This window comes from Molossus molossus, unplaced genomic scaffold, assembly GCF_014108415.1.
Source record: "Molossus molossus isolate mMolMol1 unplaced genomic scaffold, mMolMol1.p scaffold_m16_p_4, whole genome shotgun sequence".
Taxonomy (NCBI): domain Eukaryota; kingdom Metazoa; phylum Chordata; class Mammalia; order Chiroptera; family Molossidae; genus Molossus; species Molossus molossus.
The window spans coordinates 67,019,244-67,046,484 of NW_023425377.1; the positions used below are offsets into that span (position 1 = coordinate 67,019,244).

At 52.6% G+C, this 27,241-nt stretch overlaps 1 protein-coding gene across 1 annotated transcript; it reads right to left on the reverse strand.

Annotated features, from left to right (window-relative positions):
• Positions 1-12,330: 12,330 nt before the first annotated feature.
• On the reverse strand, positions 12,331-21,135 carry CCDC124 (coiled-coil domain containing 124). The gene is made up of 5 exons (XM_036240273.1): positions 21,102-21,135; positions 15,873-16,042; positions 13,534-13,723; positions 12,941-13,055; positions 12,331-12,787 (listed from the first exon to the last, which is right to left on the reverse strand). Exons 2-5 carry the CDS (start codon positions 16,029-16,031, stop codon positions 12,580-12,582), a joined length of 672 nt encoding a protein of 223 aa, XP_036096166.1. The 5' UTR covers positions 16,032-16,042; positions 21,102-21,135; the 3' UTR covers positions 12,331-12,579.
• Between the last annotated feature and the right edge of the window lie 6,106 nt (positions 21,136-27,241).

The following is a 27,241-nucleotide window of genomic DNA, read 5'->3' on the forward strand; positions in this document are numbered from 1 at the left end:
TCCTAGCCACCTCTTCCCAAAATCAGGTCCATCTAACTCCAGCTACCCCTCAATCTTTGTGCTCTGGGACAACTTTGCAAAGCGACTAGACACTCCCCCCAACGACCTTTTCACACCTCTGCTCGGTGTAGAGGAGCCTTGAAGTGGGGAAGCAGGATGTTAGCAAGTGGTGGTGGCCTAGGAATTGGGCGAGAGGGTTTCCAGGGTCTGCTGGGGCTTATCAGTTCAAGGCCCTGGTCTTCGGGACTGTGCCTCTGCTCCAGTCCTAACCCTCAAAACCAATGCCAGGATGGCAGGACAGCAGGAGACTATTTGAGAATCCTCAAAACTGTGCCCCTTCCCCTGGCACCAAGGCTGTCCTTGGACAATTCATTTATTCAACATTAATAGCAGCTGGGGAGAAACTTGGGGATCAGGAGGTAGAGATCCCTTTCCTCCCCTTGCCAGGTGGTCTCACTACCTCAGCCTCACCCTGTCCCTACCCATCTGGGAGATGACTGAGTCCAGCTCTGTCCTCCTAGCCTGGGGGCCCCTGAAGGCAGCAACTCCTCCATCTTTTTCCCAGCCCCACATCTGTTTTCTTCTTGGCCTCAGCTTTGTACCAGGTCAGAATGTTTTGTTTCCTCTGCAGCCCAGAAAATAGCTGGACAGAATGAGTGGACCCAACAGCTTGGGCAGAGGGTGGTCCCATGGGTGGTAATGGTGGTGAGGCTGAGCAGGGGCAAGTGACAGCCTTGGGTTGATGTCTCCTGTCCCCTTCTCTCCAGAGCCTGTTCTTCATCCCAGCCTGCTGGGGACACCCCAAGGAAGACCTGGCTATGGTGACAGTGCCCAGTGCTGCGATGGTTGAGAAGTGGAGGCCTGGGAACCACCCATCCCCTGTCATGTCCACAAGGTCACCAAGAATGAAGTTGTGGTGACTCTAAAGGGGTCATTCCCTGCCTGCAACATCCCTTCTGCATCCCTCTATTCACTCACCACTCCCACCCAGGCCTCCCATTTCCCCTCAGCTGTACCCACATCCAGGCCTGTGCACTGGCTGTTCCCCGGCCTGGGCTGCTGGGGGCTCTTTCTAAAACACTGATGAAGCCACCCACATCTCCCTCGGGGTCTGGCACACATCCCTGCACCACATTCAATGCCCCAGCCCACATATGGTTCCCTGCCCCATGACAAGCATTCACACCATGCCCACGGGCTGACCCCAGACTGTACAGGCTGCTGTAAGGGCCCTGCAGTATCTGATACTTTCTTAATTCAAGTATGTCAACATTCAGAAATTCACAAAAGAACCAGCCATCACCCCCAGAGAACTCTCCAGCCCCCCACCTGGAAAGACCCTTTTTCTACTCTGTCACCTACACTGAGGGATCAAGGACCCTCTTCAAGGGGCTGAACTTAGGATAGTCAATCTGGTAACCAATCACCTTCTGCCCAAGTCTGCCTACTGCCTACTGCTTGGTTGGACCTCACCTCTCAAAGATGAGGCTGGCAGAGGATGGATGGAGGTAGGGCCGAGGGTGGGAACCACCTGGGTCTCCATTCCTTCCAGACAGAGCCCCTCAGCTCATGGTTGGTCAGGGGGGATTAGGGTATGGCTGGGTGCCCCAGGACTCATGCCCCCAGGAAATGGCCTACAAACCGGGCAGGGCAGAGGCTGAATAAAGAGCCTCTCCTCCAGGAAATATGTGCAGGAGAGCTGGAAGAATCTCACAGGAGCTGAGGGACCCAGAGGTAGCTGCCTCAGAAAGGATGGCTTGGCCACCCCAACACCCCCAATTATGCATCCATAGAAATCTCAGACCCATCTTGGATCTAACTGATGCTACCTGGACAGAGGTGAAGCCAGGCGCTGAGTCCCCTGTGAATGTGGGATGGCAGAGTGGGGAAGGTATTCACTCATATATCCACTGAGTCCCTTCCTGAGTCTGGTGCTGGGGATGCCTAGTCTAAGACAGATATAAACCTGCCCATATTGGAGCTGAACTTCTAGAAGAGGGAAACAACCCTCTCCAAATTAAGGACCAATGAGAATTCTAGATAAACAAAAGTATTGGGAAAAGATCCGATGAAGTTGAGAAAACCAGGAACAGGGATTGGGAGACTTTAACTAGGGTGGTCAAGGGAGGCCTCTTGGAAGAGGGAGCATTTGAAAGGGGCCCAATGCCCTGGCCAGTTTGGCTCAGCGGTTGGCACGTTGGCCTGCGGACCAGAGAGTCCCCTGTTTGATTCCCGCTAAGGGAGCATACCAAAAAAAAAAAAAAAAAAAAGAGGCCCAAGCTCTGGCCAGTGTTGCTCAGTAATTAGAGTGTCAGTCTGCACACCAAAGGGTCATGGGTTCGATTTCTGGGCAAAGGCACATACCTGGGTTGCAGGTTAGATCCCCAACACACTCAAGGCACGTGCAGGAGGCAACCAATCGATGTGTCTCTCTCACATCAATGTTTCTCTTTCTCCCACTTCCTCCCTCCCTCCCTTCTACTCTCCCTAAAAATTCAATGGAAAAAATATCCTCAGGTAAGGGTTAACCAAAAGAAAGGGGGGGGGGGCAGGAGCTGCACTAGAAGATCTGGGAGAAGGGTGCACCTGGCAGAGGGCACTTTGAGAACATAGGCCCTGAGGTGGGACCAAGGAGGACATTTGGGAGGAAGAGCTGACAACCATAGGGCAAAAGAGAAGGGGCAAACAGGGTGGGGCAAGTGGAAGTGGGGAAGTCTGTACGTGGGAGGACTTTGAGCAGAGCAGAAGTCATGGAGGGTTAAGCCACCTAGGGTCCTGGAAATTGTTGGCACAGGATGAGGAACAGGGGCAAGAACCCCAGAGGGCTTGTTCCTGGGCTCTCCAGATTCAGGGACTTGGAGAAGCTTCCTTTGTTCTATCAGCATATATTGAGCACCTTCTGTATGCAAGGCTTACACCCTGAGGTAGGGATACTGTGGTGACAAAGGCACAAACAAAAAGCCAAAAAAACCAAACTCACAGTTTCAGGCCAGTGGGCAAGATAAGATCTTGATCAATAAATACAACTGATCCTTGCAGACAACCTACAGAAGAAATGTGGCAAGGGAGAAGTGGGGAAGGGCTGCATCTGGCACCCCCTGGTTCTCCCTACTGGCAGTCCACTGGGCCCTCAGTCCCTGCTCTAAAAGAGGAGGTGGGAGCCTGGGGATGACAGGCAGGCAGGAAATCAGCTCTGTCATAAGCACAGAGTCCCCTCAAAGCTGCCTAGGTCCAGGAGCCCCTGCCATACCCATGGGGTCCTGCCCTGAGCTGTCTTGTCCATTCAGGAAAAGAAGGAGCAAAGGCGCTGCTCCTAAGGGCTGTCTCCAGGGAGTGAAGGCCACAGAAGCCAGGTGCTGAAGACTGCAGGGGGAAGGGGAGGAGGGTGTTAGGCCTTTCCAACCTGGTTCAACTCCCTCTCTGGCTGTGTGACAGCAGCAGATCACTTAGCCTCTCTGAGCAGGTTCCCCACCACCACCACCAGTGATCAGAGAAAGTGGACAGTGATTATCTGGGGACTCTAGAGAGCATAGTCATCATCATCATCATCATTATATTGTTAACATTATTTCAAAGGTTGGCATTATTTCTTAAGTCATCAGTTTTTCTATCCAGTCCCTGGGCCACCCCCAATCCCACCCCCAAAGGGATCCACTCACCCTGGGTTGCAGGGGTCTCTCCCTGATGAGCCACCACCAAAAGGACTGTCTCCTTCAGTCCTGCTGGGTTACCACTTGGCTGGTGGGGGGCTGTGGCTGCCTTTCTTTTCCTCTTGAGCTGTAAGGACCAGACATGGAGGTAGGGTAGAGGCAGAGCCCCAGGAGGATGGGGTGCAAACAGTTCCCAGGCTGCAATGGCCTTTATAGCAGATACGTGCTCTGAAAAACTGGATCACCTTGTAAGTTTTAAGGAAATAAGACTTATGGTATAGTCCGTCCAGTGGAGTCCTGTTTCCTGCCCAGGCCCCTCAGTGAGTCCCTGCACATACCTTCCCTAATGCCAGGCCCCCTCCTTGGAGGTCCCACCTTCTTCCACTGGACACTGTACTCTTAAGGCTCTATCTGCCTTTCCCCATACTGTTCCCTATCCTCCCCCAAATTCCTTTTACATGGGGACAACTGAACAGATAAGGCTGGAACAGGGTGGTGTAAGGATGAAAGCACCAGGGATCACTGGATCAACCAGCTCTATTCTTATCCACCCCCAAATGCTGCCCCGTCCACTGCTGTCCTGGGGCCTGTAGCTCCCTCATGGAATCCCCCCGTCAATACAGGATGGTCTTCAGAGTTCCCATATGAGAATACAGTTCCCATCCTAGAGGAGGGGGCAGAAAGGGACACAGAACAGCCTCATGGTGGGGAGGAGTGGGGGTGCACAGCCAGACCTCAGAATGAGTTGAAGGGGAAACACAGTTGGCTATGAATGTTCCAGCTGCCCTCTCTCTAGTTAGGGGTCTGGAGTGGGGCGGATGGTCACCTGCATGGCTCAGAGTCTGCTGCCTGTTCCAGCCAGGGGGATCTTAGAGTTGACTCTGATGTGGGAGGTCAGGGGGCCAAGGTCATCCATCAGGCTGGTGCATCAGAGTAAAGATTATTCGACCAGCTCATGATGCTCTGGCTTGCCCATCTGGAAGGCTCCCTGCTCCCCAGGGATTTCCTTTGTGGCTGGGTAGCCTAAGGATGGGGTTGGAGGTATTAGGGGAGACAGAAACCTGAGAGCTTGGAGAAGGGAGCCAAGCAGGGTAGCCCCGTCTAAAGCTCCAGCAGGGCAGAGAGACTTGGGAAGATATGAACCCCCCCCAAGTTCTGGGGGCCCCAGACAGGATCCTCACTCCTACAGTTAAATGCAGGGAGCAGAAAACCCTAATACTCATACCAAGCTGGGTTCTGGGGTTAGTGAATTGGCCACAAACCCAGTTCAGCCCCTGCCCAGCTGGGTGACCTTGGGTAAGTGCTAACCCTCTCTGTCAACGGGAGTATTAGGAAGGGGAAAGGAAGAAGCTTAGGGAAGAGAGCTGAGCATCAGCTCCGAAGCACAAAAGGCTGGAAGGTGGAGGGTTCCCATCTACTCTGTCTGAGGCAGGGAATCCCACCACACTGGGAGAGACAGAAATGACTGGGGGGGGGGGGGGGCGGGGAGCTGGAAGGGAGCAATAAAGCCAGTCCTTCTCTTTCTCCCTATCCCCACTGAGGGCTGCCTGGGAGGTCCTCAAGTCTTCTCCTTCAACCAAGTGGGGGGATATCTCTGTGCCCCAAATTGCAGTAGCAGGAGCCCCTTCTCATAGGGATATGGAGGGTCTGAAGCTTACTCAGGGCTTGGTATTGAAACATATGGAAGGGGTTTCTCTCCCTCCCGCAGCTCCCCCTTTGAATTCCCCCAGTTGGGCATGCCCCTCCCACAAATATGCCCCCCACAGGAAAGGGAGCTCTGTGGGAACCTCCACCCAGGACCCCCGGAACAACCCCCACACTGCCGACTCACTGTCTGGAGACGGCCGGCCGGCCGCTGCAGCTGGAGCCCCACGCCTGGCCGGAGCTTGAAGGCAAGTGCAAGGCAGGGCAAGGGCGTGAGAGCCAGAGGGTGTATGCGCCGCCGCAGAGCGCCCCCTCCCCGTGGTCCTGGGCCCCGCCCCGCCCCCCTACACAGGGAGAGGCCGAAGCTTGAAGCTTTACTCCCTTCCCTGCCACGCTGCTATGGGGATCCCCCTCTGGGTCTCCAGCAAGCCCCTCCCCGCAGGAGCGTGCCTGCAAACCTCAGAGAATGCTCCAAGAGCTGAAGGACCCTCTTGCCGCCTCAAAGCGCTCAGTTCACAGATGGGGAACTGAGATCCTGAGAGGGGCTGCCCCTGGCCAGGGCCCAGCACCCCAGCAGCACAGATTGCTGCTGTCCGCCTCACTCTGGGGGTTGCTTTCCAGTGTCGGGAAAGAACTGGAGCCAGAAAGCTAGCGGAAGGCAATTAGGCACCCCCACATCCTGAGCGGGCTCTGGGACCTGGGGGGTCCAGGGGGAACCCAGTGGTCTTGGACAGCTGGTGATGTTGCCCAGGCTGGAAGGTCCCAGTGAAGATGGGGGCACCCTGGGTGGCCAGAAAGCAAACCACAGAAAATTTCTCTATGTCGTTTTTGGGCCATGAAGTCTGCCCTCTCCCCTCACTATTAGGGTACCCTGCTGAGCATGAGTGACAGAGGACTGGGCAGCAAACTGTGAAGGTCACTCTGCCAAGTTAGAACAATGCAGCTCCCATGTTTTGGGTCACTGGAGGATGGGGCAGGGAGAGCCCAGGGCTCAGCCCCTGAGGTGACCTGGGTCCTGCCCAGGAGGCTCTCTGAGCCTGTTTCACTTCAGCAACTGGACAGCGCCCACCTCTGTGGGGGTCCTTTCTGCTCTGGGGAGTCTGTGGGGCTGTCTGCTACATTTTGCTGTTTCCCTCCAGCTCTCCACCCCCAAGAAACATGGCGCCCTCCAGAACACACAGTTCTCTCTACTCCGCCCCCTGCACCACCACCCCAATTTGTCTCTAATCTCACCCACCTTCTGCCTTGACTTGGAGAGGGAGGGTATTTCCTCCTGGGAGCCAGAAGGCTTCTTCTACAAGCCTCCATCCTTTTGTTGTTGTTTCCCTTCTTTTCCATTCATTCTAAAAATAGCCCTCCCCCTCCAAATCACCCCCCCCCCAACAGGTCTGGAGCATCTCGTGAAAAGTAATGCGCTCCCTGGGCGGTGTCCTGAGGCTAGGATTCCACAGCCAGGATTCCTTGGTGAAGGTGGGGCTGAAGGACCAGGACTTAAGGCAGGGGGAGGGGGGGTAGCACATTCCCTCCCAGTGTACGTGAGATAGCTCAGAAGGTAATGCCTGCATGACTGTGACCATGTGTACAGAGAAAGAGAACAAAAGGGGGGGGGGAGGCTTGGGCTCTACACTATGGACACAGGGAGAGGGCTGCATCTCCGTGGGGGTGACTCACCACTTGTTGGGATAGGCTGAGCAGCCCATACCTTGGTCCCACACCATGATGGACAGTTGGGAGTCAGCAGTCAAAGAGCACACATCATTGGGGAAGGTCCCCCACCTTTAAACCTTTGCAATTGTCCTCTGGAGCCCCAGAAGACCCCTCCCAGTCCTGCAGCTTGTCTTGTCCCCACTGTCTCCTCACAGTTCCTTCTCCATGACACAGCCACAGAATTCTATTCTCACCCATGTGATCGTCAGATCCCTACCCCAAATAACCGACACTCCCCTCCTTGAACCAAAAAAGGGACCCTGAATTGCCTCTGCCTCAAAGTCCCACATTGTCTGGCTCTCCCTCCTCTTTGTCCTAATCTTCCAGCTGTCTCCCTGGACCATCCATCCATCATGCTCTGGCCATGCCTAGCATCTATCCTAACCAGCCCAGCCTCAGGACCTTTGAATCTGTTCCTTCTGCTAGAATTGCTCTTCCCTGGTTCTCCTCACCCCCTCTTGTCTTTCAGAGCCTGGTCCAATGTCACCTCCTGTCTAGAGTAGACCCTTTTCTGGGCATATCTCCCTAGTTTATTGTCCTCAATCCCTGATGTGGTCTATTCACTTATTCATCACCCCCCAAGGGGAATGTGGGGCCCAGTGCAACTTGGGCCTGGCTAATGAGGAAGGGACAGCACCAAATAAAGGGACAGTACTACCCAGCTAGCCACCCTGGAAAGCTTCCCCAGGACATGCAAGAGATCCAGGTCCTTCTGCAGGGGCATTGCCTAGGACAGTAAACTGAAAATAGTCACACATTCTCAACCTAGGAACCACTTAGCCTGTTTCCAGAATAACATGCTGATGGGAAAAAATGATCCACAGGAACCAAGTTCTTAGACTGTTAAGCAAAAGCCAGGCCCGAGGAACAACTGTTGAAGTGTTCCCGTGGCAAATAAGTATGATGACTGAAGATGAGAATGGGGGATGGGGAGGAGGCACTGGGGATAGCCCAGGGTCCAGGGTCCTTAGGGGCTGACTTTTTCCATTATTATTATTTTTTCCATAAAGTTTTCTTATCTTACACTTTTGAAACCAAAGGGAAAGATAAAAGAAAACTTACTTTGTTGGAAGGTACAAAAGCTCAGAGAGGGTATTGCCCCTGTGGGACAGAAAACACACCTGTTCCTGTTGAGAAGTCAAACACTCTCCCCTTAATTGCATGCATAAAATTACCCTCAAGTGTTTTTCAAGCACTGCTATATGCTATGTGACCAGAGACTGAAGGTGAAGCTGGCAGGTGGGGGGTCACAGAGAGTAGGAAGACCTGGAGGTTCCAGGAGGTGATAGCAGTTAGGATGAGCTGGGACCTGGCCACCTCAGCAAAGCCAGGACCAAAGCAGAAGGTTTGGGTTGGGGGAGAGAGAAAGCCCCTGAAGGTGTCTGTTAGTAACAGGCCTTTGCTCCCTGGTCAGGACTCGACCTCAGGCCAGGAGGATGGGAGACAGCATACGGACTGGGGTGGGGGTGGGGGTGGGACCCGGCATGTAGAGCTGTAGGGAACCAGGGAGGTGAGACAAAGACATCATCTGTGAAGTCCCCATGGCTTTCACAAAGGCTCAAGGGACAGGAGTGTGGGGAAAGGAGAGGAAAGGGGGTATGCCCGACCAAGATTAGGGATGCCAGATAAAATATTGGGCAAGGAATAGGGCTTACTTATAATAACAAAATGATATTCCTTAACTGGGCGTCCTGTATACTTATATATATTTTTTCTGGAAAGCCTATGCCGGAATCTCTGGGGTTTGCTGGGGTAGGGCTAGGGCTCCAGAAGGTGCTTGTCCCAGTCTCTCCTCTCGTCATCCCCACAACACCGCTCCCCCCATGCCACCTTCATAGGCTTCTCTTTGTCCTCACATTTCCCTCTTCCTTAACTGCTCCCCAAGGTCCCCCTCCCCTCTCTCTTCCTTTGTTGTCCGCCTCCCCCTACGCTCTCCCCAGCCCCTCCTCCTCCTACACCCCTCTCCCTACCATCCCCACCCTGCGCGTTTACCCCCACCTTCTCCGGAGCCCACCCCTCCACTCCTCCCCACACCCTCCCCCGCGGATCCCCAGGGAGCACGAAGGGAAACCCCGGCCACAGGCGCGGAACTCCACGCAGGCGCAGAGCCATCCGGCTTCCCCGAGGCCGCCACCGCCTCCACAGTGCGCGCCAAGTTACCAAGGCGACTGCGAGCCGGAGCGGGAACCTAGGGAAGACCCCTCTCTCGCTCCCTTTCCTCGCCACCTCCTAGGTGAACCCCGCTCCGGTTTAAGCTGGTTTCCCCGCCCCGCCCCCGTGCGCACTGCGGCGGGCGAGGATTCCCTGGCCCACGGGCGGGGATCGACGCATGCGCGTTGGAAGCGGCGTTCCCTCCCGCCACTCGCGCGCGACGGGAAAGCCCTGATGCGTGAAAAGAGCCACCTGCGCGGGCGCAGTGCGCACTCCGCGGCCCCGCAGCCCCGCCCGGTCGTTTTGGATACGCGCACTGGGAGGTACGGATGCGCACGGAACTTCCGACTCACAGCCCCTCCCGCGCACTGCGGCGAAGCCGGGGATTCCCTCTTGCCTGCGCGCACGTGCGAGCCGGGGATTTCGTGGGGGCAGGGTCGGAGAGAGAAGGGGCTCTTCTGTGAAAGGGAACAGATGTTATTACCAACATCTTTTCGTTGGAGGACTGATGGCGGGCCTCCAAACTCCTGTCCTGAATTTTTTTTTTTTCTTGATGAGAATGTTTTATTTTCACTTTTTCTTTTTTTTTCAAATCTTTATTGTTGGATGTAAAATGTCTGTCCTGAATTTTATCATTACTCTCCATTTCACTGGCCGTCCCCTTACAGGTCCCTAGCAGAGCTTGCCACGCGGAACTCTGATAGTCTTCCTCCCCTAGTCACACAATTGCCAGGGTTCCCTATCACCCTGGGGTGAAGCTCCATTCCTCCGCCTGGCGTGCTTCCTTCTTCCGGTTAATCACCATTAGTCCCTTAACTTCCCTCACCCTAGGCCCCAGAGACCCCAACCTAGCCATGCAGGAGGCTCCCTTGCCAAGCCCTTCTTTATGATGGGCCCTGCAGCCCTGGCCGGTATGGCTCAGCGGTTGGAACTTCCGCCGGCAGACCAGAGAGTTCAGGGTTTGGTTCCCGCTAGGAGCACATACAAAAAAAACCAAAAAAACAAAGATATACCCTTCCCAGGGACCATCTTGTTGATTCTTGAGATAGCTCAGGGGTAGATACTGGTTTTAGCCTAAGGCTCCAGAGGTAAGAGGCAGAGGCCTCTATTTGTGGGGAGCCATCTGGGCTCCTGAACTGGTTATTGGCAGACACCTTCACCCCTGACTAATGGCCCCACCACTACCCTTGCTGGCTCCTTCACAGCTCTGGGTGCTGCCTTGCTATGTGACACAGGCAGGTGACTTAGTTTTCCCATATGTAAAGGGGACCAATATCTCACTGGGCTGTCCTCAGAGCTCAGTGAGATATTACCAGGGCCCAGCATCAGGGGATGCTTCTTACAGCTGGTCCAGTCCCCTCACTTCCTGGTGGGGCTTTTTTTTTTTTTTGCATTTATCTTAAGATAGAGTGGGAGGAGGAAAGAGAGAGAGAGAGAAACATCGATGTGAGAGAGACACATCGGGTGGCTGCCACCCACATAACCCCAACCTGGTCCGGGGACAAACTGCAACCGAGGTAAGTGCCCTTAGCGGGTACTGAACCCTGGCCTCTCTGGTCCATGGCCAACACTCTAACCCCTGAGCCAAACCTGCAGGGACTGGCGGGGACTCTTAATAGGCACCCCCTGCAGAGCTCCTTCCTTCAATCTTACTTCCCTAACCCCCACAGGGTCCTTCCTGAATCCTTCATTCCATCTAGTCTTTGTCTCAGGGTTGACTCCTGGGGTCAACTAAGCCAGTGCTCACTATATGTTGGTTGGTTGTTTTTTTTAATCCTCACCCGAGGACACTTTTCTTTGCATTTATCTTCAGATAGAGCAGGAGGGAGAGAGGAAGGGAGAGAAACATCGATGCGAGAGAGACACATCGAGTGGTTGCCACCCACACAACCCCAACCAGGCTAGGGACAAATTGCAACCAAGGCACGTGCCCTTAGTGGGAACGAAACCCTGGACTCTGGTCTGCAGGCTGACGCTCTGACCGCTAAGCCAGGGCTATGTTGGTTAGTTTTTATGCCAGCTGCCATTGTTTTAGGCACCCTACACACTGCACTTCAGCTCTACCCAATTATTAATGGCACCCCTTCTTTGAACAGAAGAGTTGTGATCTCCAGGACTTTACACAAATAGCTCTTTTGGCCTTCTCTGTCCCTTGTGTGTGTGAACTCCCATGCATCCTTCAAAGCCCTCCCTCCATGAAGCCTTCTATCACCCTACCTCTGGGCAGAGTTTGGCCCCCTTTGGCTCAGCCCTGACTCCACACAATAGGGGATATGTTAGGATCTGCACCTGAGACTTGCTATTTGAGAGAACAGCCTTCTTGGCAGGAAGAACCAAGGCATAGGTCCAGAGGGGAAACAAGCCTGCTGTGTTGGAGCTCAGAGTAAGGAGGTTGGAGGGGCTGGAACTAAGATGGGGGTTAAGAGTGGGGAAAAGAAGACTCAGGGGCAGCCTGTAGGTGCAGGGAGGGTGTCACTTTAGTGGGAGCCATAGCAATGATAAATGCTTAGACTACACTCCACACATGTGGGCCCATCTCCCAGCTGCCCTCCCTCTCTGCTGACTCCCTAAGGGTGACTAAGCACTTGGAAGCAGGAACCAGGTTCAGATCTCAGCAAGCCCTTCCCAGTCTAGATCCACCTATCTGCTGGAGCCTCCAGGGCTTTGCCTGCCCATGCCCTGCCTCTGTGATGGAATCTGACTGATCTCCCACTAAGGCCAGATCTGAAGAAACCCTCCTCCACTGGGAAGCCTGCCCAGGACTCAATCCGGATGCCTCCTCCTGTGTTGGAACAGAGCAGTCAGCATTTCCTGACCCCAGGCATAGCATGTGACCTGGCCGATGACTGAACCAGACTCTAAAGACACAAACAACTCGCCTCCTCTCTCCACTCATCCCCTGAAGTGACCTGGAGCCAGTGCCTCCTGAAGCTCTCTGAGGCGCGCCCTTGCAGGACCTCATCAAGACTCCAGAATGGTGATACAGGTTTCTCACTGGACAAGTGACCCAGCCAGGAGAGAGCCCTAAGAACCAGGACACAGCTCTCAGGTAGCTTGCTGCAACCGAAGTGCTGCTGGGAGCCTTTATCGTCTCTGGCTGTGAACAGCATATCCCTCCTCATTCCAGTCTTCATCTCCCCACCACCCACCCTACCCAGACTTCAAATTTACACTCTGCCTCACCAACCACCTTTATTGGGCATTCAGCCCAGGACTGCAACAGGAGGAAGTTGGGTGTCACTCAGAGCAGGTACCCTTGGTGGAAGGCCTGGCAGATGATGCCAATCAGCCCCCAGAAAATGCGCTGGCCCGGACCTCTGTAACCCTGGGAGCTGATTGACTGAATGAGCTGGCATGCAGGGTCACGACCCTGACCGCCCATGGGGCGACTCCCCCAGTTTGTGGGGCTTCTCCCCCAGTTCGGGGTTCACTTGGGGGTGTTGAAGGGCACGGCCCGCTGGTTCATGGGGTTGTCAGGTGAGCGCTGCCACTCCTTCTTGAGCAGCTGCTTCAGCTGCGACAGCCGCATATTGGGGTTCTCTTGCTTGAGCCGAGGCAGCTGCTCTTCCTCAAAGGCAGTGAAAGCAGCCCGCATGCGGCGCTCCGGGTGCCTGTCTCCGGCCTCCTCCATCACACTGCAGGACAACACTGGACTTCAATGGGGTCTGGGAGTGACCCCTACCTGAGGAGCTCAAGCCCCGCCCTGGCTCAATCCTCAAGCCAGCCAAGGCCCAGGCCCCGCCCCAGAGGCTCAAGCCCCTCCCCAAAGGCTCAGGTCGTCCCAGTACCTGAGCACCGCAATGGCGTCCTCGATAGTGCGCGCCTCCACGCTGCCCTCTTCCAGCATGCGCCGGTTCACGTTTTCCTCCAGTGGCACCTCCAGGTGGCTCTTGGCTTTCTCTACTGGGGATGGGCAGCCAGCCAGGTGACAGAGAGAGACACAGTGGGGGGAAGAAGTGAGAGGAGGATGATGGCAGAAACACTACTTGAACTGGGAAGCCCCCCCAGGACCCATATATGGGGTGATCCTACCATCCCAGCGCCCAGACCTCTGCCCTCTTAACTTCCTTGGAGCTGGGCATACGAAGACTCACACGTGACTGCTGCCTCCTCAGCCTCAGGCAATACCCCATCACCACCACCACACACCAGGGGCGGGGCAGGCACAAGCTGCGGTCCGTGCAGAGCAAGAACACAAGTGTGTCCCTGTGCTGACTGTGCTCAGAGCAGGCCTACCAGGCCACCATTCACCCACCCTTCACCATGCAGAGCCCAGGCACCATCTCCAGAGTGAAGGGGGGGTCTGGGTTTAGACCATGGGAGGTCTGCTGCTTGTTCTTTAGTGGGTAAGAGGGCAGCTCCAGAGGGGCCCCTGCCCCACCTGGTTCTGGTGTTTCCTTGTGCTGATGGTCTCTGCGGAGTGTCTCCTCAATCTGGGCGCGGGTGACTTTGCTGGGAACAGCCACCCGTGGGGCCTTGCCACCCTTGAGCTTCGAGTCCTCCTCCTCCAGCAAGCGCTGGGTCTCCTTTTTGCGCTCCAGCTGCTCCAGGCGCCGCTTCTCCTTCTCCTCCTGGGGTGATGGAGCAGTCAGGAGTAGACCTCACCCTACCACCACAGGGTCCAGGTTTTCATTTCAACCAACATGGATTGAGGCCCTGCAGTGTGCTAGACCCTGTGCTGTGTGCAGGGGACATGGCTGGGAGCACGATGGTCCAACATATATGACTGGAACAATGAGGACACTTGGCCAAAACAGGGGGGTTGGTGGATCTGGAAGGAAAAAGTGACCCCTGGGCCAGAAGAGGAGTCTGCCAGGAGGAGAGCTAGGGAAAGGAGAGTGGTGGGAATGGCAGGTACAAAGGCTCTGAGGCAAGAACCACTTAGCATGACAGAAGCATAGAGACTGGTGTGGTTGAAGATGGGAAGTGTGGAGAGAGAAGAAATGGGGGCAGAGACAGTTTAGCCTCAAGGGCATAGAGAGCAGTTTGTGTTAGATTCCAAAAGTGACAGGAGCCAAAGAGGGTCTGGATCCATTTGCCAGCTGGAGCAGGAGCTCTGTCCTTTTGGGTCAGGAGACCTTGCAGGAGGCACTGTCCCCAGCCTAGCATCACAGGGGCTGGGACTGATCCCACCTTGGCTCCCCAGGTAGACCCAGATGCCAGTGGGACGAGGAGATATCCGGCCTATAGAACTTATCCTTGGCCACTGCCCCTCCCTCCACTGCTCCAGGGAACAGAGTGAGGCTCTCATTCACTTGTGTAGTATGGCCTCTGGCTGGGCTCTGCACTGCGGGCACCCCTGCCTACCCACTGCCTGCAACTCTGCCCATCTGCCTCCCATGCTTCTGGGATGGTCCCTGCGTGCAATGCCCCTTGACACTCCTGTGGCTAGACTGTGATCCAGGAGAGGGTTCGATGTGCCTGAGGACACCCACTGAGCCTCCATCCTGCCTGCATGGCACAAGTGTGTGTGTGGGCATGTTTAAAGGTCAAGGGTGTTTGAGCATAGCTTCTGGGGGCTCTCATTTCTGTGCTTAGGCACCTCAGGCAGGACCACTGTGTTCTGTGTCCTCTCAGTTTTCTCATCTGGAGGATAGACATGACCCCAAGGCCCAAAACAAAGGCCTGGGGAGGGCTCTCACAGCCCAGACTGTCAAAAGGCTTTTCTGTCTGGATAACGGATCTTTGGCGGGCACTGATTTTCCTTTTGGGTTTTCAATTTTCCTATTATCAAAATGTTGACAATCAAAAAGGAAGTTTATAGACCTCCACAAACCCAGTTCAGCATGGCAAGGGCAACGGGGAAGAAACCAGTGACATTCAGTGTCCACTAACAACAAGGCAGGATCCAGTCCTGCACAGAAGACAATGGGAAAATTCTCAGAAGCGCCCAGGCACGCCATGATCTGTGTGTGCAGGGGCTGCGCATCACCACTGCTATTTTCCACAACCTTTATCAGTTTTTCAATGCAGAAAACCCCAGTTCTCTGCCCCCAAGGCTCTGGGCAGGTCTGATCAGCACAGGAACCAGGATGTCTGTTATTCAGGTCTCTGGTGCCACCTATTGGGCCAAACAGGTCAGTAACAGCCCTCAAACATTCCAAGACAATAATTAAGCACCCCTTGTGTGCTTGGCACTGGGGCCCATCAGGGACAGCCAGCCATTCCTGCCCTCTTCTGTGTTTTTATAAACTCCTGGGAGATCTTGCAGGCCCCAGGTCAGCAGGTCAGAAGTGGGAGTGTATCCCAGCATTGGCATGCTGATATCTGGGCTGGCTCCTTCTTTGCTAGGGGCCTGTCCTGAGCACTGCGGAGTAATGAGCAGCATGACTGGCCTTGACCCACCAGATGCCAGGAGTACCCTCCACCAACCAGTTGTGATAACCAAAAATATTTCCAGATGTTGCCAAGTGTTCCCTGGGTGCAGAATCACACCTCCAAGTGAGAACTGCCAGTTTAACCTGACCCTGGCATTACATGAAGGAGAGAAACAAGCCCACGGAGGGCTGTGGCTGCTTTGCTATTCCCCAAACGTACCACGTCCGGGCCACCCCAGGGCCTCTGTATGAGCTGTTGCTTCTGCCTCCCTCTCTGCCCTTGCTCCAGGGCTAGGCCTCCTTGTCCTTCAGGCCAAAGCCCCAGAGTCCTCCCTTCACCTTCTACCATGCCTCAGTCACGGGAGTAGCAACCCAGGGCCCTTCCCCCTTTCGGCCCTCCCACCTTTCGCTGCTCCTTCCTCATGACGTGTTTGTCCTCATCCTTCCAGTAGGCATCTTCCAGCTCCTTGTGCTTCCGGGCATCAGCTGCCGCCTTGGCCTCGGCCTTTCGTGCCCGGGCTGCTGCCGACTTGGTGTTCTCGCCCTGGAACTTCTTGGGCATCCCTCAGCAGGCTGTGGGAGGAAGTTGGGGACCAATGAGTAGGGGGGCATCCATCTCTGCCACCCCTAGAGTCACTCTGGGCAACCAGGACCCCCTTGGGTCTCAATGGCCTCTTCTATAAAACAAGGGCTCAGACTTAGTGGTTTCTTTTTAAAAATATATTGAGGTGAAATGCACATAACACAAAATGAACCATTTAAAATGTACAATTCGGTAGCATTTCATACATTCACAATGTTGTACAACCATCACTTCTACCTAGTTCCAGAACATTTCTATCACCCCAAATCCCCACCCCCAGCCCCTGGCAACCAATAATCTGTTTTCCATTTCTATGGATTTGCCTGCTCTGGACATTTCACATAGATGGGATCATACATGTGGCCTTTTGCATCTGGCTTCTTTCGTTCCGCATGATGTTTTCAAGGTCATCCACATTGTATCATATGTTAGTGCTTCATTCCTTTTTATGGCTGAGCAATATCCCCAAATGGATATTTTGTTTATCCATCTATCCACTGATGAACATCTGGGCTGTCTCCACTTCTTAGCTCTTATAAGTCATCCTGTTGTGGACCCCTGCAGGCCAGTCTGTGTGTGGCTCCTCCCACTCTGACACCTTTAAGGCCTCAGTTCCTGGGTCCCATAGCCTAAGGCTCAATCTCCTCACCCTGGGTATGCAGCTGCCATGAACTGCAACCAACAACCTAGCCCAGGCTCACACAGCTAGGAGTTGTAACAATCATGATGGTGCTGTCCAGTGGGTTCCTGGTCTGTTCGAGTCCTATGCTGGGCACTAGGGAAGTGACAACACATACCAATGGCAGGAGCTACTTCCCTGTGCCCAACACTCCGCTAAACACTTTATATGGACCAATTCAACAAATGCCCCAAAGCCATAAATGTGGGGACTGTTCTTATTCTCATTCTAAGGCAGAAAGTTGAGGTACCTGGCCAAGTCATATGGGGCTGAGTCTGGAGTTTCACCTCCAAAGTCTGCCTTTCAGGTGAGGAAGGGAAGGCTATGCAGCTGAGAAATTAATAGCACCACCTCCAAGTGCTGACTGAAGACCAAGTGCTGTTCCATACGTGCCTTCTGGGCCTGTTTTCCTCATTTGGGAAATGGGCTGATTCACCTCCCTCCTGAGTCATTCTCACCCCTCACCGAACCTTGGAGGAATGGGTCCAGCATCCAAGAATAAAGGGGAGGGAATGTAGGACCATCCTGACTCAGGACCACCAGGCAACCCCTGACTCCAACCTCTCAACTGTGTGACTGGTGGGGGGAGGGAGCTCCTATCTCTGAGCCCTCCTCAGAAATTCTAATATCAGATCCTTTTAGCAGCTGTTGTATGCACTGGGCTAAGTGCTTTACAGGCAGCGTCTTAGTGAATTCTTATAACCCTGGTGGGTGACAGCTGAACTGAGACCTGAAGGATGGGTTGAAGGCAGCCCTGTGAGGATGAAGGGATAAGAATTCTGGGTTAAGGGCACGACACATACAAAGGTCTTGAGGCAAGAATGAGGCTCTGTTCAGGCACCAGGGAATTATAAGGCAACTTTGAGCAGGGCAGAAACACCTTCTGATTAGGTTGTTCCAAAGCCCTCTCTGGCTATCATGTGAATGGCAGCAAACACAGAGGGAATTATGAAGGTGCAAAGGGCAGAGCTGAAGGTTTAATCAGATGAAGCTAATGCTGGGTGCAGGCGTGTTCTAAACCATTTCATCCTCAGCATCGGCAAAGGCATCCTCCACTAAGCACTTTATATGGACCAAGTCGAACAAATGCCCCAAAGCCTTAAATGTGGGTACTGTCCTTATTCCCATCCGAAAGTAGGGAAGCTGAAGTACCTGGCCAGGTCCCCATTTACATTTGAGAAATCTGAGGTTTTGAGAAGTGACAAGCTCAGGGCCACACAGGGGGTTAGAGCAGGGGCCTAGATTCCAACCCAGGCCCAGCCCCTCAGTCCCAACTCCATGCTGTTAACCACTGCCCTACCCTAGGGTCCCAGCAGGTCCCTTAGGGAACATCAACATAGATCAGTACTCTGAGGCCACTGGGGCAAACCCCAAGGAAGAACAGGACAGACTGGGGATCAGTGGACCCAGAAGACTCGGGGTTGAGTCCTGGGCTCTGCAATTGTAACTGATGTGCTTCCTCCAAGCCTCAGTTTCCTTATCTGAGATGTGGGGGTGATTCTAGTCCCTCCCCACACTAAATCCAGCATTCATTACAGAGCATCTACAACAGAAATCCCATCCTGGATTCCCCAGGAAAGTACAAAGAAGTGGGGGTTACTGTCCAAATTACAGATGAGTAAATTCCTTACCCCCTACTCCCTCCATTTCTCCCTCACTCATTCAGCAGCTGCCATACCAACCTCCTTGCTATTTTTCTTTCTTTTTTTTTTTTTTTTATCTATCCTCACCCGAGGACATTTTTCCAATTTTTGTACAGATAGAGTGGGAGGGAGAGAGAGGGAGAGGGGGAGAGAGAGAGAGAGAGAGAGAGAGAGAGAGAGAGAGAAACATCGACATGAAAGGGACACATCGAGTGGCTGCCACCCGCAGGACCAACCAGGGCCAGGGACAAACTGCAACCGAAGTACGTGCCCTTAGCGGGAACCGAACCTGGGTCTCTCCGAACCGCAGGCCAACGCTCTAATCGCTGAGCCAAACCGGCCAGGGCCTTGCTATTTTTCAAACATATCAAGCAGGTTCCTACCTCAGGACCTTTGCACTTGCTATGCTCACCATGTGGCTGTTCTTTGCTCCTCTTTTTAGCCAGTTAACTCCTATTTAAACTTCAGGACCCAACTCAGGTGTTGCCACCTCCAAGAAGCCTTCCCTGAGGTACTCTTAACTCTCAGACCTCAAACTTCTCTTTGAGCTCCTTGTCTGGATTGCTTCATGTTCATTTATATGATTGACAAATGTCCATCTTCCTCACCAGGCTGGATATGATTGACAAATGTCCATCTTCCTCACCAGGCTGGAAGCTCCATAAGGGTAGGGCTGGGACTGCCTTGGTCACTGCTGTGTCCCCAGTGCCCTCATTCATTTGCTCAATAATTTTTTTTCTCTCAATAAATATTTTCTTTTGGGGGGCAGTAATCCTCACCCGACGATATTTTTCCTTTTTTTTGGTTGAGTAGAAGGGAAGGAGAGGGAGAGAGAGAAATATTGATATGAGAGAGACACATCGATTGGCTTCCTCCTGCAGGACCCCGACCAGGGCTAGGGATCAAACTTGCAACCCTTCGGTCCATGGACCAATGCTCTAACCACTAAGCAAAACCAGCCAGGGCAATATATTTAATTTTTAATTTTTATTTCTTGATTTGAGAGAGACAGTGTTGTTGCTCCACTTATCTATGCATTCATTGGTTGCTTCTTGTATGTGCCCTTAGTGGATCAACCCCACCTCAGGGTATTGGGATGATGCTCTAATCAACTGAATGAACTACCCAGCCAGGGCTCAATACACATTTTGAGCAAATCAATGAACTAGTGTTGATTTCCAGGGTTCCGCCAGTATTTACTTCATGCAGTGTTGTGTCCAAACTCAGCTTCTCACTGTTCTTCCCACTCACCTCCCCCTTCAGCCTCTGAGCCTCTGTTGTTGCTATGCCCTCATTTGATACACCCTACTCTATCTCCTCCTCCTGTGAAAGCCCTGCCCACTCACAGGGACTCTGCCCCAGCATCTCCTCCTCCCACTCCCTGCTTCATCATCCTCAATCTTCAATCCAAGGCCTGACAGGGCTTTTTTGACCCGCTCTTCAGGCTGAGAACCTAGAACTAAATATTTATGTTCCTCCAAAATTACTATATGAAGCCCTAACACTCAGTGTTGGAGACAGGACCAATGTAGAGGTGATAAAGATTAAATGAGGTCACAGGGTAGGGCCCTAATCTAATAGGACTGGTGACCCTGTAAGAGCAAGGCACCAGAGCTTGCTCTCTCCATCATGTGAGTACACAATGAGAAGGTGGCTGTCTGCAGGTCAGGAAGAGCCTGCACCAGGAACTGAACTGACTGGCACCTTGATCTTGCACTTCCCACCTCCAGAACCGTGAGCAAATAAATGTCTGTTGTTTAAGCTGCCCAGTCTGTGGTATTTTGTTATGGCAGCCTGAGAAAACAGCTTTTCTTCTCTGGTAAACAGTCACTCACTTCATCATCGAGTAAACATGCACTAAGCACCTAATACGTGTAGGACGCTGGAGAAAGAAGTGGAGCCATGTGCTTCCTGCCCACATGGGACTCCTAGGCTGACTGGGAGATAAACAATAAGAGTGACAACTCCATATCAAAGCTGTGATAGGGACCTGCAGGGTGCTGGGGAAGCCTGGAGGGGGCTTCCACCGAGCCTGGTGATATGTGTTTCAAAGGACTTCCTGGAATGTGGGTAGGCAGGCTAGGAAGAGGGATTTGTACTCTAGGGTGATGGGGAGGGTGCAAAGGGTGTTAGAGTCTGGAGACACAAATCTATGGGTCTGAAATCTCTGGGGTTGGTGAGGAAGTAAACTGGCATGGGGGTGTTGAGGGGGAGTAGACACAAGCAGGGAGCTCAAGCAGGGATCTGGGGAGTGGTCTGGCTGGGCAAGGGGGTGCACCTAGGTGGGAGTCAAGACCCACACAGTTGCTTGGATGTGAAAGAAAGAGAGAACAGATGAAGCTCAACGCCTCCTCCTCCAAGAAGCCCTCCTGCTCTCCCTTCTCGGCTCCCCCAACCCATCGTCCCTCCCCAGCCCTGATCCCACTGCAAGAAGCCGGGAGCGCCCGTGGAAACTCTGTCTTCCCCAAGTCTGGAATTTGCTCAAGAGCAGGACCAGAACTGGGTGGCCTAGAAACACACCTCTAGGTCTCAGTCGCGCGATGTAGGAAATGGGCATAGACCGCCGCGGAAGCCGTCGAGACTGGGCGCCGGAAGTACTCCGGTCTCCGAGCACCCCATCTCCAGCCCTCCCCGGGGAACATCCCAGGCGCAGACGCCCGCCGGCCCCCAGGCCCCCCGCCCCCGCATCCCGCAACCCGGCTTCGCCCGCACTGCGACCGCTCCTACCTCCTTCCCCCAGCGCCGGCCAGGTCGCGCTTCCATGACGTCACCGAGGAGCTTGCGTGCTGAGCTCCCCACGGCGCGCGCTGAATACGTGCACACGTTGCCGCCATCTTAGTAAAGGAAATAGTGGCCAGGTCTCTGGCCCAAGCCAAGGTCATCATCCACTTATTTTTTGCTTCGAGAAGCATATTTTATAGAAACTCACACCTGGTGTTCACATTAGATATTTGCGATCCAGGAGGAGCGGGTAGATTCGATCTAGAACCTTGCCTTTACTAAGATGGCCGCTTCCCAGAAGAAAGATGGCAGCCTGTACTTCACAGGTGGTCCGTCGGCCTCAGCCGGGAGTTGCCCAGCCGCCAGGGTGCGCCAGAGTCCATGGTCCACTCGCTGGCAGTAGACCGAGTACGCGGGGGAGGAATAGTTTTGAGCCTTTCGCTGTCTCTTTGCGTTTTTTCAGCTCTCTCCTTGCCCACATTCTCTGCCTCCCGTTTGCGAAACTGGGGAGGGAGGGGGCAGAAGAAAGGGACAGAAAACTTAACACTGCACCGGCCAGGTGGGGAAACAGGCTCATAAAGACCAGGAATTAGCCCTGGCCGGTTTGGCTCAGCGGTTAGAGTGTTGGCCTGTGGTCTGGAAAGACCCGGGTTCCCTTCCAGCTAAGGGCATGTACCTCAGATGCAGTTTGTCCCTGGCCCTGGTTGGGTCGTGTGGGTGGCAGCCACTCGATGTGTTCCTTTCACGTTGTGTCTCTCTTTCTCCCTCCCACTCTATCTGAACAAAATATCGAAAAGTGTCCTGGGTGAGGATAAAAAAAACAACAACAAAGACCAGGAATTGAATTTGTCCAAAATGTAACCGCGAGCAGCTCAGATTTCTTGCTGCCCCTTCCTGGATTGCTGTCCTCCCCTAATCCCTTACAATGTTAATTACTTTATTACATTAAACAGGTTTGGGGATCATTTGTCCTAGGAATCTGAGGATGGTTACACTGGGCCTGGCCTGGCTGTGCAGAGAAGCAGGGTGTGAACTTGGGAGGCAGTTCACAAGAGTCTGACCTGACCTCAGAGTCCCCCCCCCCCCCCCCCCAGGGACACTGCTGGGATCTAGGTCAGACGGTGAACTTCTCCAGCTCTAGAGCCCAGCAAGGGTCCCCACCTCTCACCTCCCCACCTCTTCTCTCTCCTCTGACCATTCATTCTCTCAGCTCCAGCCACCCAACCTTCTTCCTTCAAATTGCCAACCACTGTCCTGCCTCAGGGAATTCACCTGTGCTGTTCCTTCTGCCCTCACCCAGCCTTTCCCTTGGCCAGCTCCTTCACTTCCTTCAGGCCTTGGCCCAAATATCTCATCCTGAGTAAAGACCTCCCTGACCTCCTGAGTAGTTGGTGCTCCATCCCCCGCCCTCCCTTTTATTTCCATCATAATATCAACTTGCTTTATCCATTTGTTGACATGTTTGTTTTCTGTCTTTCCCATGGTTGTGATATCTGGAGAATGTCTGGAATGGTGTTTGTCACCAAGGAGAAGGGGCTTAACATGAACATTTATTGTTGTTCACTATCAGGGTGGGGAGTTGTGGTGGTGCCAAAGGCAATACCGAGTTAATCTTGCACTGGCCAAGAGCCAGGTTTAAAAAAAATTAAAAAGAGACTTGTCACACCTTTCTGGGGTCAGGGAGCCTGTTACTTCATATTGACATAACTGAAGGCTGCAAGTCAAGTGATTTATCCTGGGACAAACTAAGTCTCCTGCAAGGTGACTTCTGCTTCCTCCTAGGCACCCCCACTATGGGCACAGCACCCAGTTCTGAGGACTCTTGATTTCTATTGGTTGGACAATCTACAGCTCTTAGTTGCTCACAAGTATGTATCGAGGGTCTGCTGCACACCTGTGTTGGAAACGCAGTGGCAAATGAGACAGGGTCCATGCTCCTAGGTTCACAGGAAGTTGAGTAAAAAAATTATGATACTAACCACAGCCAGAAGATGAGCCCCATGTTGAGAATGGGTTAAGGAAACCAACAGTTTGGATAATCAAAGAAGTCTTCTCAGAGGGGACAAGTTGGGTGAAGAAAAAAAGAGGGAATAGCATGTGCAAAAGCTAGATGGTGTAGGGTGAAAAAGAAAAAAAAAGTGTACGATGAAAAAGAAAAAAAGCAGGCCCTGACTTCAGTCTGTTGAGAATTGGTCTGCTGTCCACAGTTGAGCTGTGGTGTCTAAAAGGTCTGAGCAGACGGGAGATCACATCCACAACGCAAGGCCAATGTAGAGCAAAATGGCTTTATTGCATACGCCTGGGTGCAGGTGGGCTGAGCCAAGAAGGGTTCAGCCTCGAATTAGGGTTGGGGTGTTGGTTATATATCCTACTTTTAGCTTCTGACAGTTCCTGCTGATGTACTTTATCTGGCCCATTTTTCACCTTAAAGTAGGGCTGGTCTGGTATCTTGTCAGGCATCTGCTGGGTTATCCATTGCCTTGTGGACAATCCAAATAAACCTTATTCGGACAATCCAAATAAACCTTATTCATACTCAACAAGAGGCTGAGCCAAGGTCATACAAGCAACACAATTTCCACTTTCCACCTTTTGCAAACTTTTACCTTTACCCTTTAAAACATTACTAACCCTTCTATTCCCACCTTATAATGATGATAAAAAAGGGAAAAAGGGGATAAGTTTCTCTTTGTCTACTTTCTGCAGGTGTGGAATCATCATGGGCTCCTAAGAATATTTTGTTAGATAACTTCTTGGGGAATGGGGTGATAAGGTTGTTTTACCTGTGCTAGAACAAATTGTCCAACTGTCTGGTTGACTAAAATTTGTAGTCAATTTTGTACAAACCTAGTAATTGGGTGCAAGAGGCAGGGTCCGAAAAGCAATAATAAGAAGGCTAATACTAGGGGCCCTATGAAAGGGAGTAGCCAAGTTAGTTTAGGCAAGGCTGCTTCTATACTTGTCCAGATAGATTGGGCTAGGTTATCCTGACTGAATTCTTTTAGCCACTGGGCATTATCCAGAATTCATTGTGTCCTCTCCTTGACCTGTCCAGTTGAGTTAACATAGAAGCAACAAGATGTATTTGCTGTCATGCATATGCCCCCTTCTTTAGCTAGTAAATAATCTAATGCAATGTGGTTATCTATTACCATGCAGGCAAGAGAATCTAGGGATTTTGAAAGAAACTTGAAATTTTCACCTGTATCTATACCTATATTTGCCATGTTTTTTGGCGGTTATGTTTTTTGTTGATATGGCATTATAAGTAATTCCTCCCACGAGGCCCGCAGTGGTAATTGCAGCTATGACTCCTCCTATGAGGAGTCTGATTCCCTTTTTTGCCCTATGATGGCTTTAGGGTTCAGGGCTTGATGAGGTTGAATTAGGGGTAAAGGAATGGATTACGGTATTGGCTGGGGTGACATATCCTACTGCCCATAAGCCACCCTGTTTTTTTGGGTTTAGGCACTGAATAGCAATTCCTCTCCTGGGGGCTGAAATGTCTAGTGCATATAAAAACATCATTTTCGCTGGTAGGCAAAGCAGCCCAGTCATATTTGGGCCTAGGGAGGTGTTTGATAGACTCATAGTAAAGCTCGAATGATTAAACCATGATAGAGGGAGTTGAGGGCTAGTGCCACTACACCCTGGATAGTGACTAATGTCCCTAGGATGATTTTTCTTGCTATTGCATCAAGTCCCTCTGAGCTTGCACATACAAACTCCCCCTGCAGGGGTTAGACACATCATGAATAGTTAGATTACAGGTACCCCTCGTAAGGTTATAGTGAGAGATATCCTACATGGTGCCCGCTTTCACGGTCTGTATTCGTACTGAGAGTCAAGATCAAGCGAGCTTTTGCCCTGCTGCTCCAGGGGAGGTCCTCCCTGAGCTTCCTTAGGACACCTGTATTATTGATTGACAGGTGTACCGCCCCAGTCAAAGTCCCCACGTGGCACTGTCCCCAGAGCGGGTCACGCCTGGCAGGCTCCAGAAGTGAGAGCCCCTTGAGGCTTTCTCCCCCTCCTCCGCCTCACTGCGTCAGTGAAAACATGATAAGAGTAGTGGTATTTCAACAGAGGCCAGCAAGGCCAGCGACCCTGCCCTGCCCCCTCGAGGAGACAGAGGGGCACTGGGGTTTATGTTAGGAGAGGAAGCAGATTCTTGGAGGAGACAAAGTAAAGAATGAGAGTGGTTGGTGGGGAGAGGAGTAAAGGTTAAAGTAGCATGGAGTTTAGATAGAGCGTCCCACCCTAACAAGGGAGTAGGGTAGGCTGGTAATGCAAGAAAAGACTGGAGAAAGATATAAGGACCTAAAAAAGAACAAGTGAGTGTCTGGTTGCCCTGGGTTGCAATATTTGGCCATCCATTTCCACAATTGAAACCCCAAAGTGTCGAAGAGGTCCTCTGAACTTGGGGAGGGCAGAGTAGGTTGCCCTGGTATCAATTAAAAATGAAATTGGTCTACCTACTGCCATCAGAGTTACCCGGGGTTTGGAGTTCGAGATGATGGTCAGGGCATTCATTCCTGGGCACCTTCAGTCTTCAGCTGCCAAGCCAATCAGATCAAGGCCTGGATTGCCTGATCCACCAGCCCAAGGAAGGGATGAGGACCGGCTCTGCAAAGTCTGCCCCCTGTCTGACTTCCAGTGGGGTCCTCCACATTGGGGACATGGCTTAGGCATTGGTTGGGGGTTGGGGCATTGTCTCACCCAATGGCCAGTCTGATTACATTTAAAGCAGGGACCTGGGGGTCTGCTCTGCTGATCCTGGTGGGTACCCTTCTTCTGTCCCCTGAAGGGGGTTTGCTGACCCCTTAGATTAGCGGGGGCTCTGATGGCAGAGGCAAGCATTTGGAATTCTGCTATTCTTTTCTGTTTAGCCTCTTCATCTCAATTATTAAACACCTTAAAGGCTTAAAGATTTAGAAGTTCCCATTGACGGGCTTGAGAGCCATCTTCCAGTTTTTATAACTTTCCCCTAATGTCTGGAGCTGACTGAGAGATAAATCTCAGGCTTAAAATGACAGTTTCTTCTGGACTAGTGGAATCAAAATTAGTGTATCTTCTCATAGACTGTGTAAGGCAGGATAGAAAAGTTGCAGGGTTTTCATTCCTTTCCTGGATTATTTCAAAGTAAAGGATCCTAGTCTTTTATTTAGGACAAATCTGAGAGAGAGAGAGAGAAGGGGACATGAACTCTGACAATCCCTCAAGTCCTGCTGCCTCTCTCAGGGGGCATTCTAAAATGGGGGCCAAGGTAGGGGACGGATAGGGACCAGAGATGGTTCCTGATCGATCTTGTGTGAGGGAGTCCTTTGTGGGGGTAGAAGAGTGGGAGCCAGAGTAGGAAGTTCCAGGTAGGGTGGGAGGCCCACAGAAGGGGCTGGAGGAGGAGGTGGCGGTGGAGCGGGACCAGCTGGGTCAAAGGAGGAAACAGGAGAAGTGAGCGCTCTGTCTTCAGAGGGAGGTTTGGGAGGGTTAGGGTGCAGCAGGAAGGCTTGGCAGGGAGAGCAAGAGTCGCATAAAGAGGGGTGTGATGTGAGTGCAAAGGGTCCTGGATGTAAGGAACCTCAGACCATTTTCCTTGACTTTGACAGAAATTGTCTCGGTTGGTAGAATGTCGAAAGTGCAGTTCTCAGGCTACTGTGACCCATTGTACTGAGGCCACGCAGTGTTGCAGTAAAAAATGAGTCGCTCGGGACATAAGTCCTGAGCGAGCCCTAGGGTCTGTAGATTTTTTCGGAGACATCCTAGGCGTGTTGTCCCATGTTGCAGTGTGAGATGTCGTGGCCTCACTAGGATATGCTGACGGATACACTAGAGGAAGAAGAAGGCGTCCCCCCTTCTCCTCTAGAGTAGAGAGATGTGCAACTCCGTATATCAGGCGTCCCTAGACATATGGTGAGCTGAGGGAACCTGGTTCCCAAGGAACGTGTCCCGACCACGCTGGATCTCAGAGGGACGATCACACAGACGTGACCGAGAGACCTGGCTCTCATGTCCCGGACAGGGAATAATGAGACAGCCCAGAGAATCAGACCGGTAGGCAAAAAATAAGACTCACCAGTGAATCAGTGTCCAGTATTGATGCTGGATCGGCAGGAGAGGTTGGAGGTCCGTGTTAGCTCTTAACTTCCATA

Coding starts and splice junctions, on each gene's coding strand:
- CCDC124 (XM_036240273.1), bottom strand. CDS start 16,031: ATGCCCAAGAAGTTCCAGGGCGAGAACACCAAGTCGGCAGCAGCCCGG. Junction 13,724..15,872: donor TGAGGAAGGAGCAGCGAAAG/GTGGGAGGGCCG, acceptor CCATCACCCCAG/GAGGAGAAGGAGAAGCGGCG. Junction 12,788..12,940: donor GACGCCATTGCGGTGCTCAG/GTACTGGGACGA, acceptor GTTGTCCTGCAG/TGTGATGGAGGAGGCCGGAG.